The 22,805-nt window shown below is 40.5% G+C and overlaps 1 protein-coding gene across 2 annotated transcripts; it reads left to right on the forward strand.

Moving 5' to 3' along the window:
* Positions 1 to 10,464: 10,464 nt before the first annotated feature.
* Positions 10,465 to 16,324, forward strand: pi15a (peptidase inhibitor 15a). 2 transcript variants are annotated; one of them, XM_005912143.3, is made up of 6 exons: positions 10,465 to 10,687; positions 10,777 to 11,103; positions 11,961 to 12,079; positions 13,001 to 13,133; positions 13,217 to 13,332; positions 14,077 to 16,324. In XM_005912143.3, the coding sequence occupies exons 2-6, from the start codon at positions 10,828 to 10,830 to the stop codon at positions 14,210 to 14,212; spliced, it is 780 nt and encodes a 259-aa protein (XP_005912205.1). In that variant the 5' UTR covers positions 10,465 to 10,687; positions 10,777 to 10,827; the 3' UTR covers positions 14,213 to 16,324. The 2 variants fall into 2 exon arrangements, with proteins under 2 accessions (XP_005912205.1, XP_005912204.1); XM_005912142.3 differs by having other exon boundaries at positions 10,468 to 10,622; positions 14,077 to 16,322.
* Positions 16,325 to 22,805: the final 6,481 nt, after the last annotated feature.

Genomic DNA, 22,805 nt, shown 5'->3' on the forward strand with positions numbered 1-22,805 from the left:
TTGATGAGTCTCTATAGCAGTTTGATATTCAACAGGAAACAGGGACAGGAAATGTGCACTGGCTTTGCAACGCTGGGATACATTGGACTCACTGCTGAACAAGCTAGAACAGAAATCCAGCAGCTGGTTGGATTTGTTTTGGCCCAGGGCTGACCAACTCAGGGCCTACCAAGACCTAGACAAATGTCCTCACTGATAACAAACAGTTTCTGCCACAGTTCTAAAAGTTCTATCAGCCCAAATTTATATACAGTCATGCAAAAAACGAAAAATTCAGTCATGGTAAAAACTAAGTATACGGTCAATGCTTCCATAGGAATTAAGATGGTAAGTAGCAACCAGGTGCTGCTAATCAAATGTACCTCATTAGCTGATGAAGTGAGTACCTGGAGAGGTTTTGACTGTTTTCTGGTCTGGAGCATTTAGGTGTGTGTTAACGCAATGCTATAGTCCTCGTAGGATTGGACGTTCCAGCAAATTCACCCTGCAGCCGGGCCATGCAATGCTCAGAGAAACTGGGAAAAAAAGTATGTTAATGTTAAAGTTCATGATAGTACAGCAGGAAAAAGACTGAACAAGTTTGATTTGTTTGGAAGGGTTGCCAGGAGAAAGCCTCTTCACTCATCTCAACAAAGGACATTGCAGCATGGTTTATGTTTGCAAAGTTCAATTTCAAAGTGATGATGTCTGGCCATAATACACAGTGCCGTCTTTGGTGAGAACCAAATGCTGCATATCAGCACAAACACCTCATACCAACTGTCAAACATAGTGGTGAGGGGTGATGGTTTGAGCTTGTTTTATACCCACAAGATGGCCACCTTGCAGTTGACTACGAACTCCTTTAGTGTTTTAGAGTCAAATGTGAGGCCAGAGTGACTGAAAAAGAAAATAAGAATCAGTGTGTTGCAATGACTGAGTCAAAGTTCAGATCTGAACCTACTGAAATGCTGTGGTCCTTAAGAGAACTGTGCAAATGAATGGCCACAAATCTCAGTAAGCTAAAGCAATGTTCTGAAGAACAGTGGGCCAAATTTCCTCCATAAGTCTGTGAGAGACTGATAAAGTCAAAACATATAAATTAGTTACTAGTTACAACAAGCTTCTGAATGATCGGTGTCTAGTTTCGTATAAAAGTGAACACTTTCGCATGACTTTATGAGTGTGTGAAAGCTTTAGTTTTTCTAACTTTTATGAATAACACCATACAGATTGAATGACAATCACAACAGTGATAACATAAAAGGCTTAAACTGCTGCCAATCGCATCAAAACATTACGCACAAGTGAACACGTTCCTCAGATCAGGCGCAGGGCTACGTAAAAGGAGCGGTCTTCAATTACACAGTCATGAAAAATAACAGTGACCTTTGGATTGTCCCCGAAGTAACCTGGCTTAGTTTTCATCTTTTCTGATATGCTGAACTTTGAATGTGCACCATTGCTGTGGAGAAACATGAGAAGATCTGCCGCCAGTACAATGGAAAGTCATCACAGGAAGTGAAGTAGTAATTTGTTGTTTTTTAGAATCTGACTGATCAAATCCATTGGCAGACGTTAGAGTGTATGTCAGTAGTATTGTCAATCTTCTGATCGTGTTTACATGTGTATGCATAGGAAGACTCGGAATTGGCCCAATGGTTTGAGCCAGTTGAGCTCTAATGTGTGAAACTATTTGGCACATGGGATTATCATGAGAAGCAGCGCCAGAAGAAGAAAGAAAATGGGAATGCTACCAAGATGTGCATGAAAGTCAAAACACTTGCTGATGCAATACAGGTTAAAACCACCACCACAATAGTCAGATTTACACTCTTATTTTTACACTGCATTGGCTGGAGGTTTATGGAAACAAAGACAAAGTTTACTATGTGAAGCAAGTCAAAAGAGTAGAATTACAAAAACATCCCTTGCATGATGTCAAGTTTTGAATTAAAGTTTGACAGAACTCATTAATATTGGAATTTTTTCACCTGGGCTCAAGAAGATTTTCGTCATATTCTACTAACGGGATAAGTGGAAAGACGTAAGGAACATGTCTACAAAAACATGGGGATTTTTATTTATGAGGAAGGGAAAAATGACACTATGAACTCTTAGCTCTCGCCTGTAGAACAACATGTTTTCAAAGACTGTTCAGAAACCCCTTGGCAACCTTTGGTCTCTAAGGGAAGCTTTGTATTCCTGATTGGTTGGCAAAGTTGCAAAGAGGGTACTGCACCAAAACCCCATTTTGTTTGTTTTGGTTGTTAGTAGATTGCTGTAGTTGCTCAAAGTTTGCATAGATGATGCCACTCACTTGAAAAAGTACGACGCAAACTGGCAACTGAGAATGTTTGACTTCAAAGTAAAACTTGTGAGGTGTTGCTGGATAGGCGAAACTTTTCCTTTGAAGGTGAACACTCTCTGCATCCAGTTTGTGTTGTACTTTTTCCAGTTTTTCCACATTTTTCATTATCAACCTGTGATTATCAGTTGGGCTACCTTTATGACTAATTTCATAGCTAAAACCAGCATTCTCCATCAACCACTTACCAACTGATTGGGCAACATACATTTTCCCTTGTGAATGGCTGTTGTTGGGGAGGTCACCAATCAATCTCTAGGCCTGTGCGACTGGGGTCTTAATGGACTTGGCATCTATCATTGACAATTTCTGTAACTTTACAAAAACCAGCAGTTCAACATAAGGTAAAGTACAATCCTTTCCCATGTAGGAGGTGGTAAAAAAATTGTTGCTCACACTGTAACTTTATTTTTGACTTTCTATAGATCCACTCAAAGCTTTGTGATGTAATTATGAATTATGAAGAATGGAAATGAGTTGATCTGTGGCAATAAACACTGTTTGATTGACCAGTAGGTGGGAAATAGTAGAACTGCTTTTCCATGAGTTTCATATTTTCCAAAAACATATCACAGTTACCACAGAATAATTGAAGCAATGTTTCTCTATCATGGTGGTGACCACAACTGCTCAGTATTTGCTTCATAAAACTTGCCTCGTTTGCACTGACCTGAAGAACCAAACCGTAAATTCTTACATGGGATGCCACCTGCCATAGAGCGTTTAAACCTTATAAAATGAGTGCTGAAATACATCAGAGGCTGCCTTAATTACATACAAAGAGTTTTGGAGAAATGACTAAGAGTGGGCATCCACCATTAAACCTTGACTCTTCCTCTAAATGGATATTTTCCAACATATTCCCATCACTGACCCCTAAAAACAACTGGGTTCTGGCTACGTTTTTGGGAAATACTCAGTAAAGTATGAGACACTGTAACCGGTCCAAACTGTGCTTTGGAGAACTTTGAAAAACCTAGAAACAACATAAAGTCTACTGCAAGGATGATGGAGATATGGGGCCAAAAGAGGGGACTCCCAGAAATCCACAGAGACTTTGCTCGATCTTTACTGAAAATCCATCACTTTCATGGAACACAGAGCACAGGAAAGCTCAAGCTTTACAGATAAGCTGGAGCCAATACAAGCACTGATGTCATCATAAATACGGCCTTGGCAAGACCTTGCTAATGATGGATTGATGATTATTCATTCAACGTCACTGGCCCAAGCTTAAGTGAGATAAAACCCCAAGAAGCCTGTCTGATACTGAATTCTTACGTTTCTTTTATGATATCTTTTTACGCACAAATGTTTGAAGCTGAGAGGCTGAATTCCAGGATTTGAGTTCTTTTAGTACACAACCTCCTGAACTCTCCTCGGACTCTGTGGCTTGAAAAGAAAAAAATCAGCACTTCAGCATTAAACAAGCTTACAGTTTAGTAGCATCTTGATGATTCTGTTGGGTTAAATATCTAATACAGAACCTAAACTTAACCACTGTAAAGGGAAAGCTTACATAACAACTAAGATCGGAGCAATCAAGAGTGTAACAATGGTATCACTGTGTTATTGTACTTTGTTGCACGAGTTTGCTGGCAGGTAGCTAGTTGAACGGCCTCTAATAGGATCAAGGAAGAAAATCTGACATAAAAAATAATCCCACATAACAATTTGCATATTCTTTAATGATGAATGGTACAGTTCACCAGATGTCACCGCTGCACTCTGAACAGGAATTCTCCAAGCTGCAGGCCCGTGCTTCCCAGCCACATAAAAGCTCTTTCCAGGTGCCAAATAAGCAAGGATCAAGTCTTTAACCACCCACGTAGGTTCTGATACTCAAGCCTTTTCAGCAGTTTTTTTTTCTTTTTTGAGAAAAAGCATTTCTTTAGGACTGTTAGATGATTACAAATCCTAAGCAACATTATAACTGTATGAACTGCAGCACATAATTTCAGTAAGGCGTGCAGGTGGTAGGTATCTGTTCTTGCTTTTCATCTCTATAAAAGCTACTGTACGATATGTAGGTTCATCAGAATAAATTTTATTCCCATTACTTTGAGACAACAGATTTTACTAGATTTAACAGGTTAGTGGCTGAACTTTATTAAAGGGGTGATTTTAAAAGCTATAAAAGCTATAGCAGCAGGAAACAGTTTGGCTCTTATACTTCTTATAGTGCTACAACTTAATCTTTATGCTGGATTCAGCTCACGGTAAAACATGGTGCCAGTAGCCACATCGTGGATACTTTCTAATTACCTATTGAGGTTTCTCCCCTGACCTCATACATACTGTCTGCTGTAAGAGATTTGAGCCAACCACTCACTGGAAATGTGTATTCCTTGACCGGTTGCCATTGGTGCTAGGAGAAAGAAACTGCTTCACCAAAAACCTCCTACAGATTGCTTTGGTTTATAGCTAATGACAGCAGTTGCCTGTAGTTTTTGTGCGTTTCTGCAAACACTTGCTAACTCCTAGCCAAGTGGTAGTTCAACTCAAAAAAACTTCACTAGGAAGCTTCACCTTCAAAGTAAAAGTTGTGCCTCAAAGCTACAGCCAACACTTTTGAAAGCGTTTTACTTTAAAGGCAAACTGTTTCCTGTTTTGTTGAACATGTCAGTTTCACTGTGTGGAGAAGCAGGACAGTGTTAATAGACAACTCCGTCACTTCCATTCAAACTGTGACTGCACCACTATGCTAGTGACCAAAGCAATCACAAGTGTCAGGGTCGGACGGTGCCCCGACCGGTCGACCTGCCTGAGTCCACTCTATCCTCAACCGTGACAACAAGGGGGTTTTGCAAACCTTTGGAGAATACTAATTTTTCCCTGGTTACAAGTGGTTGCCAGGGAATCACTGACTGGTCTGTAGGTCTGCGTAACTGGGGCTTTCGCGTCATTTTCCAGTAACTGCCATCAACATCCAGCAACCACTCACAGCTGGACAGGGAATACTAATTTTTTCCTTGGGACAGCTGGTTGCCAGATGGTCACTGACCAGTGTCTAGGCCTGTGTGACCATGGAGGCCTTATTTACTTGATCCAACATTGTCACTGTGATTGTTACGAAATGGTGGACAAGTTCACATGATTAGTTGTCACATGTCTGCAAAACCTCAACACATCATAAAATACAGACAACACTGCTAGCATTTATCTCATCTAATTTAGCAAGAAACTAAATTAACAAATACCTGAACAACTTCTGAAAATATTAAAAAATAAAAGGCAGACTTTGTTGGAAAAAAAATCACGGATGCCAACACAACGCTGAAATACTCTTGTCAAAAAAATATTCACAAAATTTACCATTAGGCGATGTCTCGAAGAAGAAATATTGGTCGTTTTGATTTTTGCCAGGTCACGGCTGAGTTCAAAGTGATAGTTTTTTGTGGCTGCTGTCATAAAGATACATCATAAAAAATCTCAGCTCTAAATTTAGCTCTTGCTGGAGTTTTTCATGTTTGCCTGTCTCACTCTCAGCTGACATCTGAACCTCGTGAGAAATCTGTCTGTGACCACAGCCATGTCTCTGTCCAGTTTGACAAGGCCCAGGTATCAAAAATGGCTGTAGATGTCTAATAGATGGGTGAGAATATCTGGGGGCAAAGGAATGTAACATGTCAAAAATAGATACACAAGCTGAGTGGCTTATTCCTGAAGAATCCCCTCCGCTCGAGCAATCGCCAGGTTTTTCCCACACTCTAAACAGTGTTACGGGAAAAGGGGTGTTTAATTGTGTATGCTCTGCTGACATAATGTTTGCTAAGTTTGTCTCTAGTACTTTATAGGCCATTGACCAAAGTCGCTGGTACAGCAACTTGCTAGCTTGTGTATTGTCTCTCATGCCTCTCAGGTTTATTACCTATTTTACGTGGGATCACACTGGTCTTTAAATGCTGCTGATCTTAACCTCAGGTGCTCTCTGCGTTACTTGACGTATAGTCTTTAACTTACCTGGATGGCCTTTATAGTCTGTTTCCCTTCTGGGATAGGACAAAATCACTTTAGATTTCATTGAGAAGTCAAAGAAAAGGGCTATGACTTTGTTAAATTGGGTTATCTCTCAGAAATAAGTGGTTTCAGTACCAACTAGCACTGCAACAATCTTCTTGTGGGTTAGACACCATAAAAAGTTACTTTATCAGTGATATTATAACACCACGATGTATACACAGTCTAAACAAAGCAGGAATTTAATTTAAAATCAAACTAGAGCTCAGTAAGGACTCTCTGAACAGAAGACTGAATTATTTATTGACTTAATTACTGTGCTTGTTTCCCTTTGGACAGCAAAGGAGTAATAATCCACCCCTGAACTTCTGATGAGGACACTGGGTTGAAGTTTTCTCACCCTTTGGGATTTTTTTCACTGTAACAACTGCTGTTAAAGGTACCAGACTGTGTGAAACGTATACTATTTGCTATGTAACTGTATATTCCACTGATACAATGTTTAACAGCTGCGTGTGGAAGAAAGCAGTCGAGACAGCTTGGAGTTAGAGGCTGGGCTCTTTACCAATGTAAACTAGTCTTGAAATGTCACTATTTCTTTCTGCCCCATAGCCAACAAAAACCAACTCATGACATCACAACTTCCCCACCCTTGTACTGCCCCAATGGCAAAAAGGTAATGTTTAGCATAAAGTTGTTGGTTTGTTTAAAGTTTCTTTTATAAAACTCAGAGTATAGAGGTTTTAATATGACCTCTTCAGTCACATGTATTAGTCTACATGGTTGATTGAAACGAATAACTTGACTTTCTGAGGAATTTGATATCGAGGCGAGAGCTTGCAGATTGTTAACTTAGGTTAGCATGATGCCCATAAACTGAGAACATAGACTGTATAAAACTTAGATATAACCAATGTTAGGTCACCTATTGGTTCTGGACTCTAAAATTTAAATCCTCAGTGTTACTCTCTGCTTGTATTCTCAATCCAGAAGTTACCATATTTGAAGAAGGTGCAGACCTAAGTCATCAGCTACCTCCAGCTAGCTAGCTTGGTTAGCATGCTACATTCACAAACTGCACAGACACATAACTACTAAGTAGTGCTATGAAACAGGCTGAGCAAACAGAAGCACCAATTTCTTGGATGTTATTTACCAAACAAAATCATGATATTAGGCAGATATGCCCATTTAAAAGTTTCAAAAGGAGCTAATGTGAGTTTGGCGACTTGGTCTTAGCAGACACAAATACTGCCTGTGCTGGTATAAGTTATTAAAAAATAATCACCCATGTAGAGCTTTCATGATGTGAGAAACTATCCAGAGAGGTCAAAACCTTTTTTGTAATATGCTTTAATGCTTTTAATGCTGTAAAGTTGGGAATTTTAAGATGATAACCTATGAGCTGGGAGAGGACAGCTCAGTTAGTCCCGCTTAAGAGACATCGACATTTTTGCTTTTTTTTTTCATTAAATAAACAAACATTATATACATTTTGATATTAATCTGAATTTATTGCTTTGTTGATTCTATGCTTATCCAACCCACTTTGTGCTATCTGTTACACAGCTCTATATCGAAAAAGAAATGAAAGGTAGTATTAATCTTTGAATCTAACTATGGGAAAGAAAGCAAATATGCATATTTTTTGAGCCATAATTCACATTACATTTAAGAGTTAAGAGCGTAACTCCTTACCCAAATGTAAACTCTCAGGATAGCCCTGTTAAAAAATTATACACATAGGCTCTGAAAAGTGTTGGTCTTTTAAGTCATTATGCCTCTTTTTCATACGTCCATTCACATGCTGCCGATCTCTTTCCCATGCATGGTGGATTCTGCCAGCAAAGTAACAATAACCTTGGGTGGAGTGCACAGCTGAGCTGGAGTCTACAGCACGTGCTTTGATTGCTGGAATCATGGACAGAGCAAAGAGGCATCCTCAGGAGATTGTGTTACTTATTGAACTGTCCAAGTCAGAGCGATGTACTCCAGACCATGGGTCAAAAAGTGTCCAACAAGACTAATTTGCTTAAACTTTTATGAACAGAGAGTGCATAGTTGTACGTGAGGCTCTGCACTATTCATGCAAATTCTATTTACTCATTTTCCTCTCTGTACTTGAGTTTTGAAACCTTCTGCCATCTAGAAACGTAATGAAACACTTGTTGAGTCTTTCTATGGTCTGCAGGCTATTCTTTCTTGCTTTCCCTTTTCCTCACTAGTGCACCTCATCCCCTCTGCAGTACTGGCATCAGCTCTAGGATTCAGGAGGCCTCTGGAGAGGGGGAAAAGCATGAGGGAAACTTGGAACAATATGTTGTAGGTAAATAAATGCGCTGTCTAAAAAAGAATGCCTTTTCAAAACATACCCAGGCCCCCTTGAAGAAGCATGTGCCCCAAATAATGCCCCAATTACTCTACTGATAATATGATAATATACTTCAACCTCTTTCGAAGTCACTGGGTTCACTGCGCAAACAAGGACCAGCACTCTGAGACTGAGGGAATATCATCTGGGGCCTTGAGGAGCTGCACATGAAGGAGTTGTGTGTGTATGTGTGTGTGTGTGTGCTTGTATGGGAAACAGAGCAAGGGGGATAGACTTACTGTAGAAGTACAGTATTCTATTCAATCCCATTGCCAGCTTTTGCACATTGAAACTGAACTTTTGACTCTGTTATTTAGTCCTGGATCAGAGGCACACAGCTGATTAAACAGTGTGAAATTCAGCGAAGCAGGTGTATCTTAAGCTAATCTGATGATATGGATTATAATATGGCAATAAACCCGAGGATAAGATCTCAGCACTGTGTTGATTAGAATCTTTGGCCGGTGGGCTGAGCTGGCTGGAGAGTGGCCTGACTATTGATACCATATGAGAGGATGAGTCAAAATACTGAGCAGATGTGACGGTGCAGAGTCACAACAGGAAAAAAGGAAACCTAATTACATTTTATCTCAAAAGGTACTGAATTGGCTAAATAGAATTATATGTAGACTGATATAATTCCAACACAATGGCTTTAAAATATGTGCATGAAAAATATTTTTGGGGTTAAATGTACTTTTTCGTCTTTGACTAGCTTCTACAGTTCACTCAAAGGTAAGTACAGGTCTCATTGAGTTACTAGAGTCAATCTCACATCTCAAAACCTGTCATAGCCTTTTTAAAAAATCTGACTTATTTCTGAGAAAAAAAAAACTGGGTTCACATCTGAGTATTAAACAAAGTGCTGGATCTGTGCTGGGAAGTAATTAAACTAATCTGTCATGATTCACCCTCTTACTCTGACGATTTTCCATCCCAGTGAAACCACAGCGGTGGAGAGCAGGAGCAGAAATGTATGGATGGAGTGAAATGAAGGAGAAAGTCTTTGCCATGCAACCCGCTTGAATGATATATCCCTTCCACCAACTGCACCACCTGAAAAGGACATCACTTCCAAGAAGATTTTTTTGGGGAAAGCACCAGTTGCCGACTGCAGACGAGGGGGAGAGAAAGAGAGTGAAAAGGGGGAGAAAAAGTGTTCCTGCGTCACGTTGCTTTAATTTGTTCACCAGCTGCCAATGAAAATGATGACCTGCAGAAGGTTTTTTTTTCTTTTTCTTCCTCTCTCTTGGCACTGAATATGCACTGGCAAAACACATAGCTGGAGGCACACTCTGAACAAGTGTAATCTTTATAGTATGATGAATACCACAAAGAAGGCTGATAGGACGAGACCCAGCTCTCACACTGATTTCACTGATAAAAGTGCTGCGTTTGTGCTGAATATGTGATCAGTGGCGCATGCGGCAAGTGCAAATCTGTCACCTGAATGTGGAGCTAAAGTGCCAGTTTGGTTATTAAGAACAACTTAACCCTCTAGTCCAGTCCATTTACTCAGTATTAGTAAGATAACCTCCTCTCCCTCCAATAAATCTGTAGATGAATCACATTAAAGCACGTGCATGATAAAGACCTGTGCCACAGCTTGTTTTTCCTTGTCGTTTTACTTTATTAACGCTTTTAGGAAATTAGGCAAATTCTACAGGGAAAGGATTAAGAGGAAACAAACACAACGCCTCTCGGTGATGTTCTGTTTCAGGTGTCAAGGAGGGGCTCGTCTACCTCCGAGGCAGACTCACTTCCTGCATTCCCCATTACCATATATAAGCCCGAAAAAACGAACTTCTCCTGAAACACTCACAAAGTTTGCAAAGCGCAAAAACTACCCACTTGCAGCCCTCCCTCTCTCCGATCCCTCACAGAGGCTTTAGAGGTGATACCGCCTTGGCAACGCAGGGACAAGGTACCACCGCGCAAGGAAAAGTAAGAGGAATGCGACCGGTGTTGCTGTACTGTATTGTTACAAAGAGGGAGGTTTTAAACTTGATGTAAGCGTACCTGGATTGTAGTGCATCGCATTTTTAAACGACAATCCATTAAGTCTCTCTCTCTCTCTCTTTCTTTTTTAATTTTTCAGAGTCCTCCAGGACGTGGGATATTCTCTTCTGCGGTTTGCTAAAGAGCAAACATGAAACCTCAGCTATTTACCTTAGACTTAGTACTCTTGTGCATATCTTGCGGAGCAAGTGCACTGGCAGTGACTATTCCTGTTGTGTCCACGTCCCCGCCAGCCGCCAATATCACCAGCCTTGGCGCAGCGCTCGACTTTGGAACAGACACTGTGACTTTTTCAAAAACCAGGAGGAAGCGGTACATTAGTCAGAACGACATGCTCGCAATTCTTGATTACCACAACAAAGTGAGAGGCAAAGTGTTTCCTCCGGCATCCAATATGGAATACATGGTAGGTGACAGATTTTGATTTAAACATATATATATACATATATTTATTGCACGATTTTACTGCAGCCATGTGTTCCATGAACAGGATATTTCAGCTCCAACATGCACCAATGAAATATAAGAGTTATGAAAGTAATGCTAGCTCATTTTAATAGTCGCACTACTTTATTTAGGAAGCGTTTTTAGGGTCTACTTGACATCATCAGCTGTTTAGCAGATCATGCTGCAGCAGACCACCAAGGTAGTCACTTCCAAAAGAAGAGGGTGTCATGTATGATACCAGAAGCCTGCTGTAATGGAAACATCCAGTTGACCTGTTAGATGTTAAAGAGTTTCAAGTCCAAAAACAGACTTGATGCTTGCATTTTGTTCATTTGGACATATGCTGTTTTGGCTGACAAACATAAGCGCTTAGACTGATGTGTTTCGATTTAAAACTGCCATTTCCAGCTCTTACGTTGTGTTATCAGTAAAATATTATTAGTGTTGTCCTTTTCCTCTAAAAAATCAGTTGACTACTTTTTGTTAAAGGGCTGCAGTCATGATCCATTCCTAATGGCACCCTTGTGTGCAAGTGTAGAACAAGCTGTTCAGCCTTCATTCATTATAATAAAAAATGTATTCCTCGAAAGGGTCACTCAGTAAGGGTGACTAGGAAACAAAGTGTCTCCTCTTATGCAACTAATTCGATGGATGATTTTTGTGTTTTGCCATAGTAACGCCTGCAACATTGCTAAGAGCTCAGTGTGCCAACTCTTATCTCATATCGCGCTGCTAAATGAAGATCTTGTGCTGATATTTTCCCCTTGGTTATGTAATGGGTTTTCTTGCTTCCACCTAATCTCTGTGTGTTTTTAGGTGTGGGACGACACACTGGCAAAGACGGCCGAGGACTGGGCTCATGCCTGCCTGTGGGAGCATGGGCCGCCTCACCTCCTCAGGTTCCTGGGTCAAAACCTCTCAGTCAGGACAGGACGGTGAGTGACCTTTGACTCCACCCCCCCTTCCCTGACATCTGCTGACCCTCTCTCAGCAGTCATGGTCGCTGCCTTGTTGCCCCCTTCTTCTTTCCCTTTAAGGTTTTTCCACTGTGACCTGGTGACTGGCTAAGGAATGCTCCTGTGACCCTTCAAATAAACACAAAAACCTTGCTTTCAGCCATGACCCATGAGGACAAAAGCCTGTCCCTTTTACTGGGTCTTGATTTTCCATTTGGAAACAGAGGGCACCTTCATGTGTTCCTACTTTTAGATTTTATTGAGGAGCCACATGGAGTACAGGCTATTTGAACATGTCCTTCTGAACTCATTAATACATCTCTAAAAAAACAACAACAAGGAAACTGATGTTTCTTGTGGAGCCACAAAAATTGGTGAAAACTTTTTTTTTTTTATTTTTTTACTTTTTTTGCCAGTATCTTAGTGTATAGGATACAAACATATCTAAAACTCAATGTGAAGAAGAAGATTTTTAAAATCATTATACTGACACTTATATATATCACAATATCAAGGTGCTTTATTCACGATTCCTGTTTATGTGGCACTGAACCATTGAAAACCATGGAAACCATTGAAAGTCGGTTATTATAGTCATACCGAGGTGAGTGACTAAACTGGAAAACTAAAGGGTTTAAGATATGAGATGTCAGCCGATGGAGGAAACTAAAATATCTTCACACATACCTGGACAAAACTAGATCAGGGCTATAGTAAACAGTTCTTTAATCTTCTTCCAATTTGCCAAACAAAATAACAGATTTTCATAATTTTCCCATCATTTCCCCTGCTGCTGGAATTGCAAATGCTGTGATATTCCATTTGCTTGAAAAAATTATAATGACACAAGTCACAACTGATAATATGAGTCTTGCTGAAATTTAAGTGTTCTGTTCACAGATATCGATCCATTCTTCAGCTGGTGAAGCCGTGGTATGATGAGGTGAAAGATTACGCCTTCCCCTACCCCCGTGACTGCAACCCTCGGTGCCCACTCAGATGCTACGGACCCATGTGTACCCATTACACACAGGTAGTAGTCGCGCACTTACTCAGGCTACAGTAGAAATGCTGCTGGGGGGACTTCAAGTAACAGCTGCTCTTTTTAATATGCAGATGGTCTGGGCAACATCCAACAAAGTCGGCTGTGCCGTGCACACGTGCCACAACATGAATGTGTGGGGTGCGGTGTGGAAGAGGGCGACATATTTAGTTTGTAACTACTCTCCTAAGTAAGTGTACTTGCTAACCTGACAGTTAACTGTGTGGTTCATGTTACACAATCTCACGTAGTGTAGCTTTCACGCTGAAAGGAAACCTTTTATTTCTAATGAACTTGTTAACCTGATGACGACACGCTGACGACAGGCTTAATCCTGACACAGTTTGCTCTGTTCTGTGCTTAGCTGCGAAATGCCACCCATTATGGTAGGAGCACCAAAGCACCGGAGGGCCACGAACCAAAAGAAAAAGTCTCTAAATATCTCAGAGAATCAAAGAACACCCAGACTTGTGACTGACTTGTGACCCGAGGTTCTTTAATCTCACTAGTTTGAGACATACGTGTGAGAAGAACTGGCTCATGACCCACTTTTAGCTTGCTAACTGGGAATGTGGTCTCCGTGCTCTTGTGCTTTACACGGTCCTGCAGAGGTCACTGTTGTCACGGTCTACAACGAGAAGTTCTGTGCATGATTCCAGCTGGCTCTGGAATATGCAATAGTCACTGAAATCTGAACCTTATGTTTTTTACACATGTAAAAAGCAATTTCACACCCATTTCCATTTAGGGATCGTACTCAATGTTTCAGTCATATACCCAAAGATCTTCTACACCAGGTAGTCTTTCTGCTAATGAAGACCACAGAATGACTGAAAAAATGGCTGAAAATCAATCGCTTAGGCAACTGCTACTTCCTTTCTAGCTCTGTGGTTATTTTTGTGGTTCATTCACACTAGATGTTACTGTCTTCCAGGGGTAACTGGATCGGAGAGGCTCCCTACAAAGTAGGCGTACCCTGCTCCGCATGCCCTCCCAGCTACGGGGGCTCGTGCAGCAACAACATGTGCTTCCCCGCTCTCAAAACAAACTACCTGCACTGGTTCAAATAAACAAAGGTTTCCTCTCAACATAAGCTGACAACCTACAGTACCACAGAGACATTATTTTAATCCAGTAAGGATTTGCACAATAGTCGTGGACCACGCTAATTTGTATATATGGGCTTATTTAAAGACAGAAACATGCATTTAAAGGCAGCGTAAAATTTTAGCTTTGATCACTTGTAAATAATCTGTAAATTAATTTGTTTTATACCAAAACTGCAAAGACTATTTTAACTGATGCAATATATTTAAATGTAAAATGGGTCCTTTTAACAGCGCAGACTGTTCAGTGTGTGGTTTTTACTATACCAGTTTACAGCTGACAGTGTGGTAACAAAGGACATTACTACCATCACAACTCCTCATAGCTGCTCACTTTGGTGCTACGGGCATCACACCACCATGCTGTGTGCTCTGCCTTCACAGGAATGCTCTGATATAAGGATCAAAGCTTTTGACCTCAGAGGGGAAACCCCCCACACTGACAGTGTCAGCAGCTTATAAGCTCAAGTGTGCTGCAGTTCCAGCTTGTGTCCGGCAGCAAGTTTGTTGACAAAAGTGCAGAATATACATCAGTTAGAGTGGGAAAGCAACTTGTCAAGTTACACAACACCTCAGTGGTTGGACGTTTGTTTAAAGTGCAAAACAATGCATTTTCTCTGTGTACCATTACAGAGACTTCATGCGTTTGGGCGTTTCACAGGTTTCATACAGTGTTCATGTCATTTTGTATTCTAAGAAGCACATAAAATCATTTGACCCACATATCTGTTATGTAGTCATATTTGTTATGGAGACTATTGGTATCCTACTGTATATTACCACTATATACAGTCTATTGATGTTGTTTATGTATTTCGTTATAATCACTGATGTAGCCAAGCTTTAGGCACTTGAGTGCACCTTAATTGTTTGTAAATTTCCAAAATACTCAAAAATTATTATTTTTTTGTATATGTAGATAATCATTATACTTTGATTATCTTCAAATATACTGTAAGTTATTCATTTTTATATTAAATATATATATATATATATTTAAGTGATATTAATTTTTGTTTTGTAAAAGGATTGGAGTGCAATGAAATCATTTTTAATCAATCAGGAAAAAAAGAGTTAAAAAAACAAAAGAAATTAACATTTTCAGCACTGATTGTGAACCTTTTCTCCGTTTGTGTTTTGTACTTGTAATAAAATGTTCTATTTTGATTGTTTGTTTGTTCCGTTGTATGTTTTGGACAGCTCATGTCGTCCCTCTGGCTAAAAGCAGTATCATTATCCAGCGTCTGCTCTGTGTTGTCTTAAATTGATTATCTTTCTGACTCTTTGATTCTCAATTAAAGAGTGCCCTTGAAAAGCCCCACATCCTGCGTATCAACAGCAAAAACGAGGAGAAAAGAAAACATCTTCAGGCTACAACCGAATCCTAATAAGAGAAGGTTGACTTTGGCCCCGACGGTCTGTGTCTACATAAATGAACAGATAACTGATAGGGTTTCAGGGGACTGTCATGTTTGGGTTTCTCCACTGAAACCATCGACCTTACTGAGGGGGAGAAGCAAGGAGCAGCAAGAATGCTGGATGTAGAAAGAGGCATATCATCGGAGACGTAGCCAAATTGTAAGAATGGGATGGTCTAAACAGTGGATGCAGAAAAATTTGTAAGAGGTAGAAACACAGGGAGAGAAGTCAGGATGTAAAGACGCTGGTGTGCGCAGCAGCATTGCACTATTAAACACTTTCATGATAACCTTTGCTTAGCGTGACAATTGCAAACCACTTCCTGCACATTTTTGCAGCCAGAAAGAGCAGCCCATTCCCTGGAACTAAACAGCAGAGAGTTTTTGAGGAACACATTAGTATGCATGGGAAAAAATCTTCCCGTCTGTGTAAATGCCAGGTCCTGCGCCAAACAGATGATAGTGAGTGTTTAAAAAGTCACATCATCAGGATGCGGAGCGCGATGCGATGACCAGTTAGACAGTCTGCTGTGGATGTTATCCATCAATGATTGAAGCAGAGCAGAGGTTAAGGACATGGGTTTGGGCTGGGATGAAAGCAGCTTGTGATGGCTCGAGGGCATGAGCAAGAAAACACCTGCAAATGAAGTGTAAATTGGAAAGGGAACAAATATGTCCATAACATTCATGAGTTTGGACTTAATTCAGCTTTTTTTTCCCTTCTTCTTACTAATGAATGACTGGAAACACTTTGAAAACTTCTACTTGACAGTTAATTTACACTTAAAACCTGATGCCGTTTGTTGGAGTTTGTCATTTATGTCATTTTTTTTTCCTGTAGTGAGGCTTTTTAAGCTTTTTTCAGATTTCTATTTTGACATCGTTGTGCAGACCCAGTACTCTGAAGGACACTGTTATCAGCTTGCTAGTTCCACAAAACAGACTGGCTAGTCTTAACGTGACCCCTCAACTCCTTTTAGCAGTGACACATTTTAGCTGCTTCTGTGGGCAGCTGTTGCTCAAGAGGTTGAGTAGGTCATCTACTAACGGGAAGGTCAGTAGTTCAGTCCCAACTTATCTAGTCTGTACCTTGATGTATCCTTGGGAAAGATACTCAAGTTGGAATTGTCCCCACTGCTTTTGTGTGAGTATGTTATTGTAAGTATAGAAAAAAAATGTGAACGAGGCTTGTAGTAGAAAGCATTTTGAGTACTCAAACTGAAAGGTGTTTTATAAATACTGGCCCATTTGTTACTCTTCAAATGCCAATTTAAGATCAGAAATTTGGTGCGTGCGCTTGGCTGAGGAGCCAAACATGCAAAGCTATCATCTGTGGGATCTTAAATGAAAGCCTCTAAGTCAGAATGATGTCTAGATGCATTGATACTGTATCGCTGTGGATCTTCGGTTTGTCTCAAATAGCTGGCCTGCCGGTAAAGGACAGCTGTTCGTGACGGGGCTGGAGGATGGCTGAATGATGGTCACCTCTCCCCAATCGAGAATCTGGTGCTAAATAACTTGTAAACAATTTGATTCTGTGTCAGGGTGTTGTGGTAACATCTATTTAACGGCAGCCCTCACTCTAGTAGGGATGGCTGTACCTTGGGTGGTTGAGCAGGTTGCCTACTATCCTAAAGGTTCAGTTCACTGGCTCTTCCAGTCTACAAGTTGCTCTCTGATGATGATGATGATGATGATGATCAGAGAGTATAGAAAGGTATAACAGAGGCATGTTTAGTGCTTTTTAGTGCTTTACCAGGAAAGCCTGCAGGTTTCTGGTAGCCAAACTTTGTCAGTGCACCTGGCCAGTCTAACTGCTGACTCTTTAAATACTTTTTCTTTGGATGGCTTCAGCCTGGTTATTTTAGGTTTTATTTTATACAACACCATACACCTTACATTCAAACAGCCAAAAAGCTACTGATTCAGATTTTTAACCAGCAAGAATTTTTTTTAGTATGATGCTGCTAATCCCTCACCCAGCACGTGGTAGTTAAGCAAGAAGAATAAAATCTTATGAGGACCCACTCAAAGACTTCCCCAAAAAACGAGTTAAACACAATCAGAAAGCTGGAGAAGTAAAACAGATGTTCAGTCCCCAGATGCTGCAGCAATAAATCCACTTCAACTGGCTTACACTGTCGGCCTGTGCCAGCATCTACCGAGGCGATGATGATGCATCTGCGATCTCGTCTGAAGGTGCACCACTTTTCCTAATAACACACGTGAATTACCGACCTGTCGGATAAACTGTAACTGCTGAAACATTTAAGTCTCCCTCAAGTGTGAAGGTGGTGAAATGTTTATTTACAAAGAGGATGGAGACTTCATAAGGACCTTGGCAGGTTGATAGATTATGAACCAGGAGTGGGTGAGTGCGAGGAGTCAGTTTCCAAATGTGCAAAGAGCCATCCAAATCTAATAATGGCGAGAAGTATGAGAAAGACTTTGTCACAGTTTGAGTATAATAACGAAGAAGAGGGATAAATCTTTTGTGTGGATGGTTAGAAGGTTTTTTTTTTAAAATATATATTTGGTGCACAGCTGTAGAAAAAGTCTCCTCCACTTTATCGTCTCTGTACTCTACAACCTCTGTGCCCTCCCTGACTGCACAGAATGGTTGAAAACTTGGCTTCGCTTTGCCTCAGAGGGGATATTGGGAGAGACTTCGTTTTTATTCAGTGTATTTTTCCTTGTTCTTCAGTCCCCCCGAAGCACAACAACTATGTTTAGTTTGTTCCCCTTGCAGCTCAACCATCGGAAATGCACCCTGTGCCCTGTCCAAGCCTCGCTCTGTCTGCAAACCTCCCAAAAATCCTTTACTGGCATAGCAGCAGAGCAGCTTGAGGACATCAAAATGGAGCTGCTATTAGGAAAGAAAAAGCTAAAATAAGGGCTCAGTGAATTTAAAAAACCAGCAGTGTAAATTCTGTTACGCACAAGATCATAAATCACCTTGTAATGCAAGCATAAACAGGTTGGGTGAAACTGGCTTTTAGTGAGCTTAGAGAGAGGAAGAGTGTCTGCATAGATTTTTTACTTCCTTGTGCTTATGGGGCGAGGGGAAAATAAATAAGTCAGCAGAGTTTTATTGCCAAATAAAGATCTGTCACCCTCAGGAGCTTAGACGTTAGGCTGCTGTAGGCTGAGATAGACACATCATTATCTTTGAGAACCACACTCACTACAAAGCTAATGCAGCTAATCCAGAAAGTCCTATAGACAAGTGTTTTGGATGATAAGGAAAGTTTTGCATATAAATTATCAGAAATTAAAACTGACAGATTACCTTGATGCTTGACTTTGTCCTTCAACTCAATGAAAGGCCCATCATGAAATCGGCTCATTGGGATTCGATTGGTCAGAAGACGGTGATTTTATTGTTCATGTTGGCTTAAACAGGAACAATAAAATAATGCAATAGAAACAGCCTCTCTAATTTTGAGCTTTATAAAACCTGCAGACAAGAGTCAAGCTCATGCTCTGTTTGCTCACGTTCATTCTCAGTTCCTCTTTACAAGGTGAAATGAAAAAGTAATGGAACTTGATTTAAATTTGGCTCCCTTCAAGGTCATTTTCTTATGCAGCTCTGCACCACATCCAAGACTTTTCCTGGTAGATGTTCTCTTTTGCCCACTTGCACTTGTGCATTTGTAGTTTTTAGGAAGAAGGGAGTCAGGCCAGGATGGCGGATGGTGAGCAAAAAAACTCCTTCAGTGCAGACATGGACCATAACTCAGGTACACATGTCAGGATGTTACCCTGGGGAATGAATTCTTTGCAAATGTGAAAACATTTGCAAGCAAATCTTCCAAAGAGCAACCCAGACATAGCAAGGATATGTGGTGGTGCATTGCTTCACAAGGTGTTGACCTTGAAGGAGAGATTGGCTTAAATTAATAAGATGCTTTTCATCAGCTGGATTCCAAAACTTTTTGTGAATGAGTGAGTGAGTAAGTGACTGAGTACTTTTCCAGTGAGCCATCTGCCATCTACCTTCTTCAGGCTGCTGCAACCAAACTGTGCATCAGTCATCATTTGTACTCTACTTCACCATCTACAGAAGGGTTGAGTCTATCGTCTTGCAAATAGACGATAGACTCAGTTTTACAAACTCGTGGAATTTTTGTTTATTCGGCTGCTTCAAAGGTCAAATTTGAACATCCTTATCAATCAAATAATCACCCACAAGTACATATTCACACCTCTGACAGGTCAGGGATGAGCCTGTTGACATACCTGTTTCCCAGAGACTGACATCAGCTACTCGAAGTATGTTTTTGGCTCTCCTCAGACGCTGTCATGTCCATGCTGAAACCCCATTGTGTCCATAAATGTCTTGGGGAGTTAAATGCAGGGTGACTTCTTCTTTTCTGCTGGATGCCCTTACTTCAAACAAGGAGTAAAAAATAAAGCATTTCAGGTACACAAATCATTTGCGGTGTCTCAGGCATCTATTTTTGTCTATATTCAGGACAAAGCTGTCATAATATGGGTGGGAAACATTTCATTTCACAGAAGGTTTTCATGGCTGGGTTTAAACATGCTCACCACGCTAGAAGTACCCAAGCGAACGCTGATGTTTCTCGAAGTGAAACAAGACACCAGTTCAGCTCGAGCTGGCTTGTGTTACGGTCACTTTTCTTGTCTGGTGACTTTTCCTTGGCAAAGTAAGTTTCTAACATGGACTAGTAAAATATAAATAAAGCATATCTGGCATACTTCAGCATAGATATTCAATTTTACAACAAAGCACATAAGCAGGGTCTTGTCATAAAACTGTATAGTCTATATTCACCATATGCAACATTTAAAGTAATTATATGCTTTCAAACTGACATCTCAGACCCGCAGTGGCCATAACATTGAATCTACAACATGTCTAATGTTGAAACAAGCTTCACTTGACCCGTCTCGCTTAGTCTAGGAACACAAACTGAGGCAAAGGTTGCCCGCGTTTGGTGTTTGCCTTCCATATCCTATTGTAGTCTTTGTTTTGGATGGGGCCGAGTTAGCCTCCTCGCAGGGCCTAGCAGGGACTTCAGACAAGCGACATCCTGCAGCTGCAAAACACGGGCCAAAATCAATGTCCTCCCAGAAGCACAGTGCTGGGAAAGTGCTGCCTAATCAGATGGGCTTCCTCCTTCACTCTCAACTCTTTTTTACACACTCAGCCAAACAAGCTCAGCATGGCTTTGATGCTGATATCAATTCATGGTACACTGACCCTTTTGCTCCCACATTATGCGTCGCATTTTCTATTCAGGGTTAAATAAACCCCAAACCCTCTAAATTCATAAAAATAACCCTGTCAACTGTTCTTTTTTTGTATTACTGAGTTGGTCACTGAGAAAGGGTTTCGACATTCAATGCGGCAAATCAACTTTCGCTTCAAATGCAAGAAACTGCATGATTATGGGATTCTCTCCCGAGGAGAATATAAGGTGACATTAGACCGCAGTGTATTTGGCATCACTGTGTTGAGTTTCTTTTGGTTTCAGTCGGTTTGTGGGCAAAAGCAGTAATCTGCAAACATTCAGTTCAAGGGAGCCACATTTCTGCTAGGATTACTCAGTTTGAAATATCATGAAATCTGACATGAATCAAGGGTGTATTTAGATACCCACAATTCCCCAGCGTCTATTGTCTCTACATCATCACTTTAGGTTTTTTGTTTGCTCAGGATTTTACCCTAATAGCCTGAGCGATGGATAAGTGCCTCAGTTTACCCAGAGCTCCTTTTGTGGTGTTACAGCGGGGGAGCTGAAGCATTTTAGCCTGTCATCAGGAACTGAGGTTGACTGAGAGATCCACATTGTATATAAAAAGATACTGACACCTGGTGGTTAAGGGAAGATTTGATATTTGTCATGCATTTCCCTACAAGCAAGTCAAAATGTTTATAGATACTACATATTATAGAAAGAGCCAGCATTGTTCAGGAGGCAACACACACTTGTGATTCAAAAGCCTGCTCGGTGTCACCTCTGTATCTTTTTAAACGGCAGTTACAGGATGTTTACAGATTGCAATTTAAAGCTTGAATAATACTGTGTGTAGTGATGTGTGACATATAGAGTTTCTCAATTTTGGCTTTTTAAACTGCTCTATATTATTACTCACTGCATTTCAAAGCAGCATTCATTTTTCTGCATGCATGAAAGCATATGGAGCAACCTATAGAACAAGGCATGGTGGGTTTTTTTCAAGTTGTCACACACAAGTGACTTAAGAAAACACCCAGAAAGCAAATTAAATGTTCAGTACTCTGCAAAAGACTTTGTTTCTTTACATTTTGCTTCCAAGGAGCCAGGCTTTCTTATGATGTTTTAATGTGCAGTAGCTCTCCAGGCTTTCTAAAGCCTTTCCAAGTTTTTCTTTGGACATTGGCTGCTTTTTCTGACATTTTTGGTCCATGCCTTGTACCTCCCCATTTTCAGATGAGTGGTCTTTCTTCGTTAAGCCACTTATCACTGATCTCTCAAACATTCAAGCATAAAAAGGAACCTAACTCAATCAATCAACATTGTGTCTACACATAACTATTTTTGCACCAACAAGTGAATTCCAAAATTAGCTGAAAGCCTGGCATATCTTGGCATTGTGTGCAGTTTGTCCCAAAAGAAGAAGTGGCAGTAGCATCTGAAAGTCATGTCAAAAAAGAAACAAGAACAAATCAAATAAAGACCTGATACAGCACCTGAGCCCTTCAGTTGATCCGTTCACTATTCCCTGAGAATGGAATAAAAGGCAGCCAACATCCAGAGAAGAGCTTTGGATGTCCTACAGGAAACCTGGATAAGTATTCCTGAAGACTACTTAAAGAAATTACAAGAAAGCTGCCCAAGAGAGTTAAGGCTGTGTAGAAGAATAAAGGTGGTCATACCAAATTTAGACTTTTGAAGAACTGTACAGACGCTGCTTTTGCCTAATTTACTGTATTTCCATGAATGTTTGCATGTTTTAATAAATCACTGGACCTATTTCCTATTTTTCGAGCAAAACATGAATAACTGGCTCAAGATTTTTGCTTAGTATGGTATTACAGGAGAGTGTACTGGGTGTACTGTAAACCAATAACACATTACAGACACAAGCAAAGATGATGCAAGGTTTCAGACTTTCAGGGCTCTTAAAAA

This window comes from Haplochromis burtoni, unplaced genomic scaffold, assembly GCF_018398535.1.
Source record: "Haplochromis burtoni strain Fernald_Lab_line unplaced genomic scaffold, NCSU_Asbu1 Contig_1, whole genome shotgun sequence".
Taxonomy (NCBI): domain Eukaryota; kingdom Metazoa; phylum Chordata; class Actinopteri; order Cichliformes; family Cichlidae; genus Haplochromis; species Haplochromis burtoni.

Excerpts from the sequence above, each read along its gene's own strand:
- pi15a (XM_005912143.3), top strand. The coding sequence starts at position 10,828 with ATGAAACCTCAGCTATTTACCTTAGACTTAGTACTCTTGTGCATATCT. Across the intron at positions 11,104-11,960 it reads CATCCAATATGGAATACATG|GTGTGGGACGACACACTGGC; the intron begins GTAGGTGACAGA and ends GTGTGTTTTTAG. Across the intron at positions 13,134-13,216 it reads TGTGTACCCATTACACACAG|ATGGTCTGGGCAACATCCAA; the intron begins GTAGTAGTCGCG and ends TTTAATATGCAG.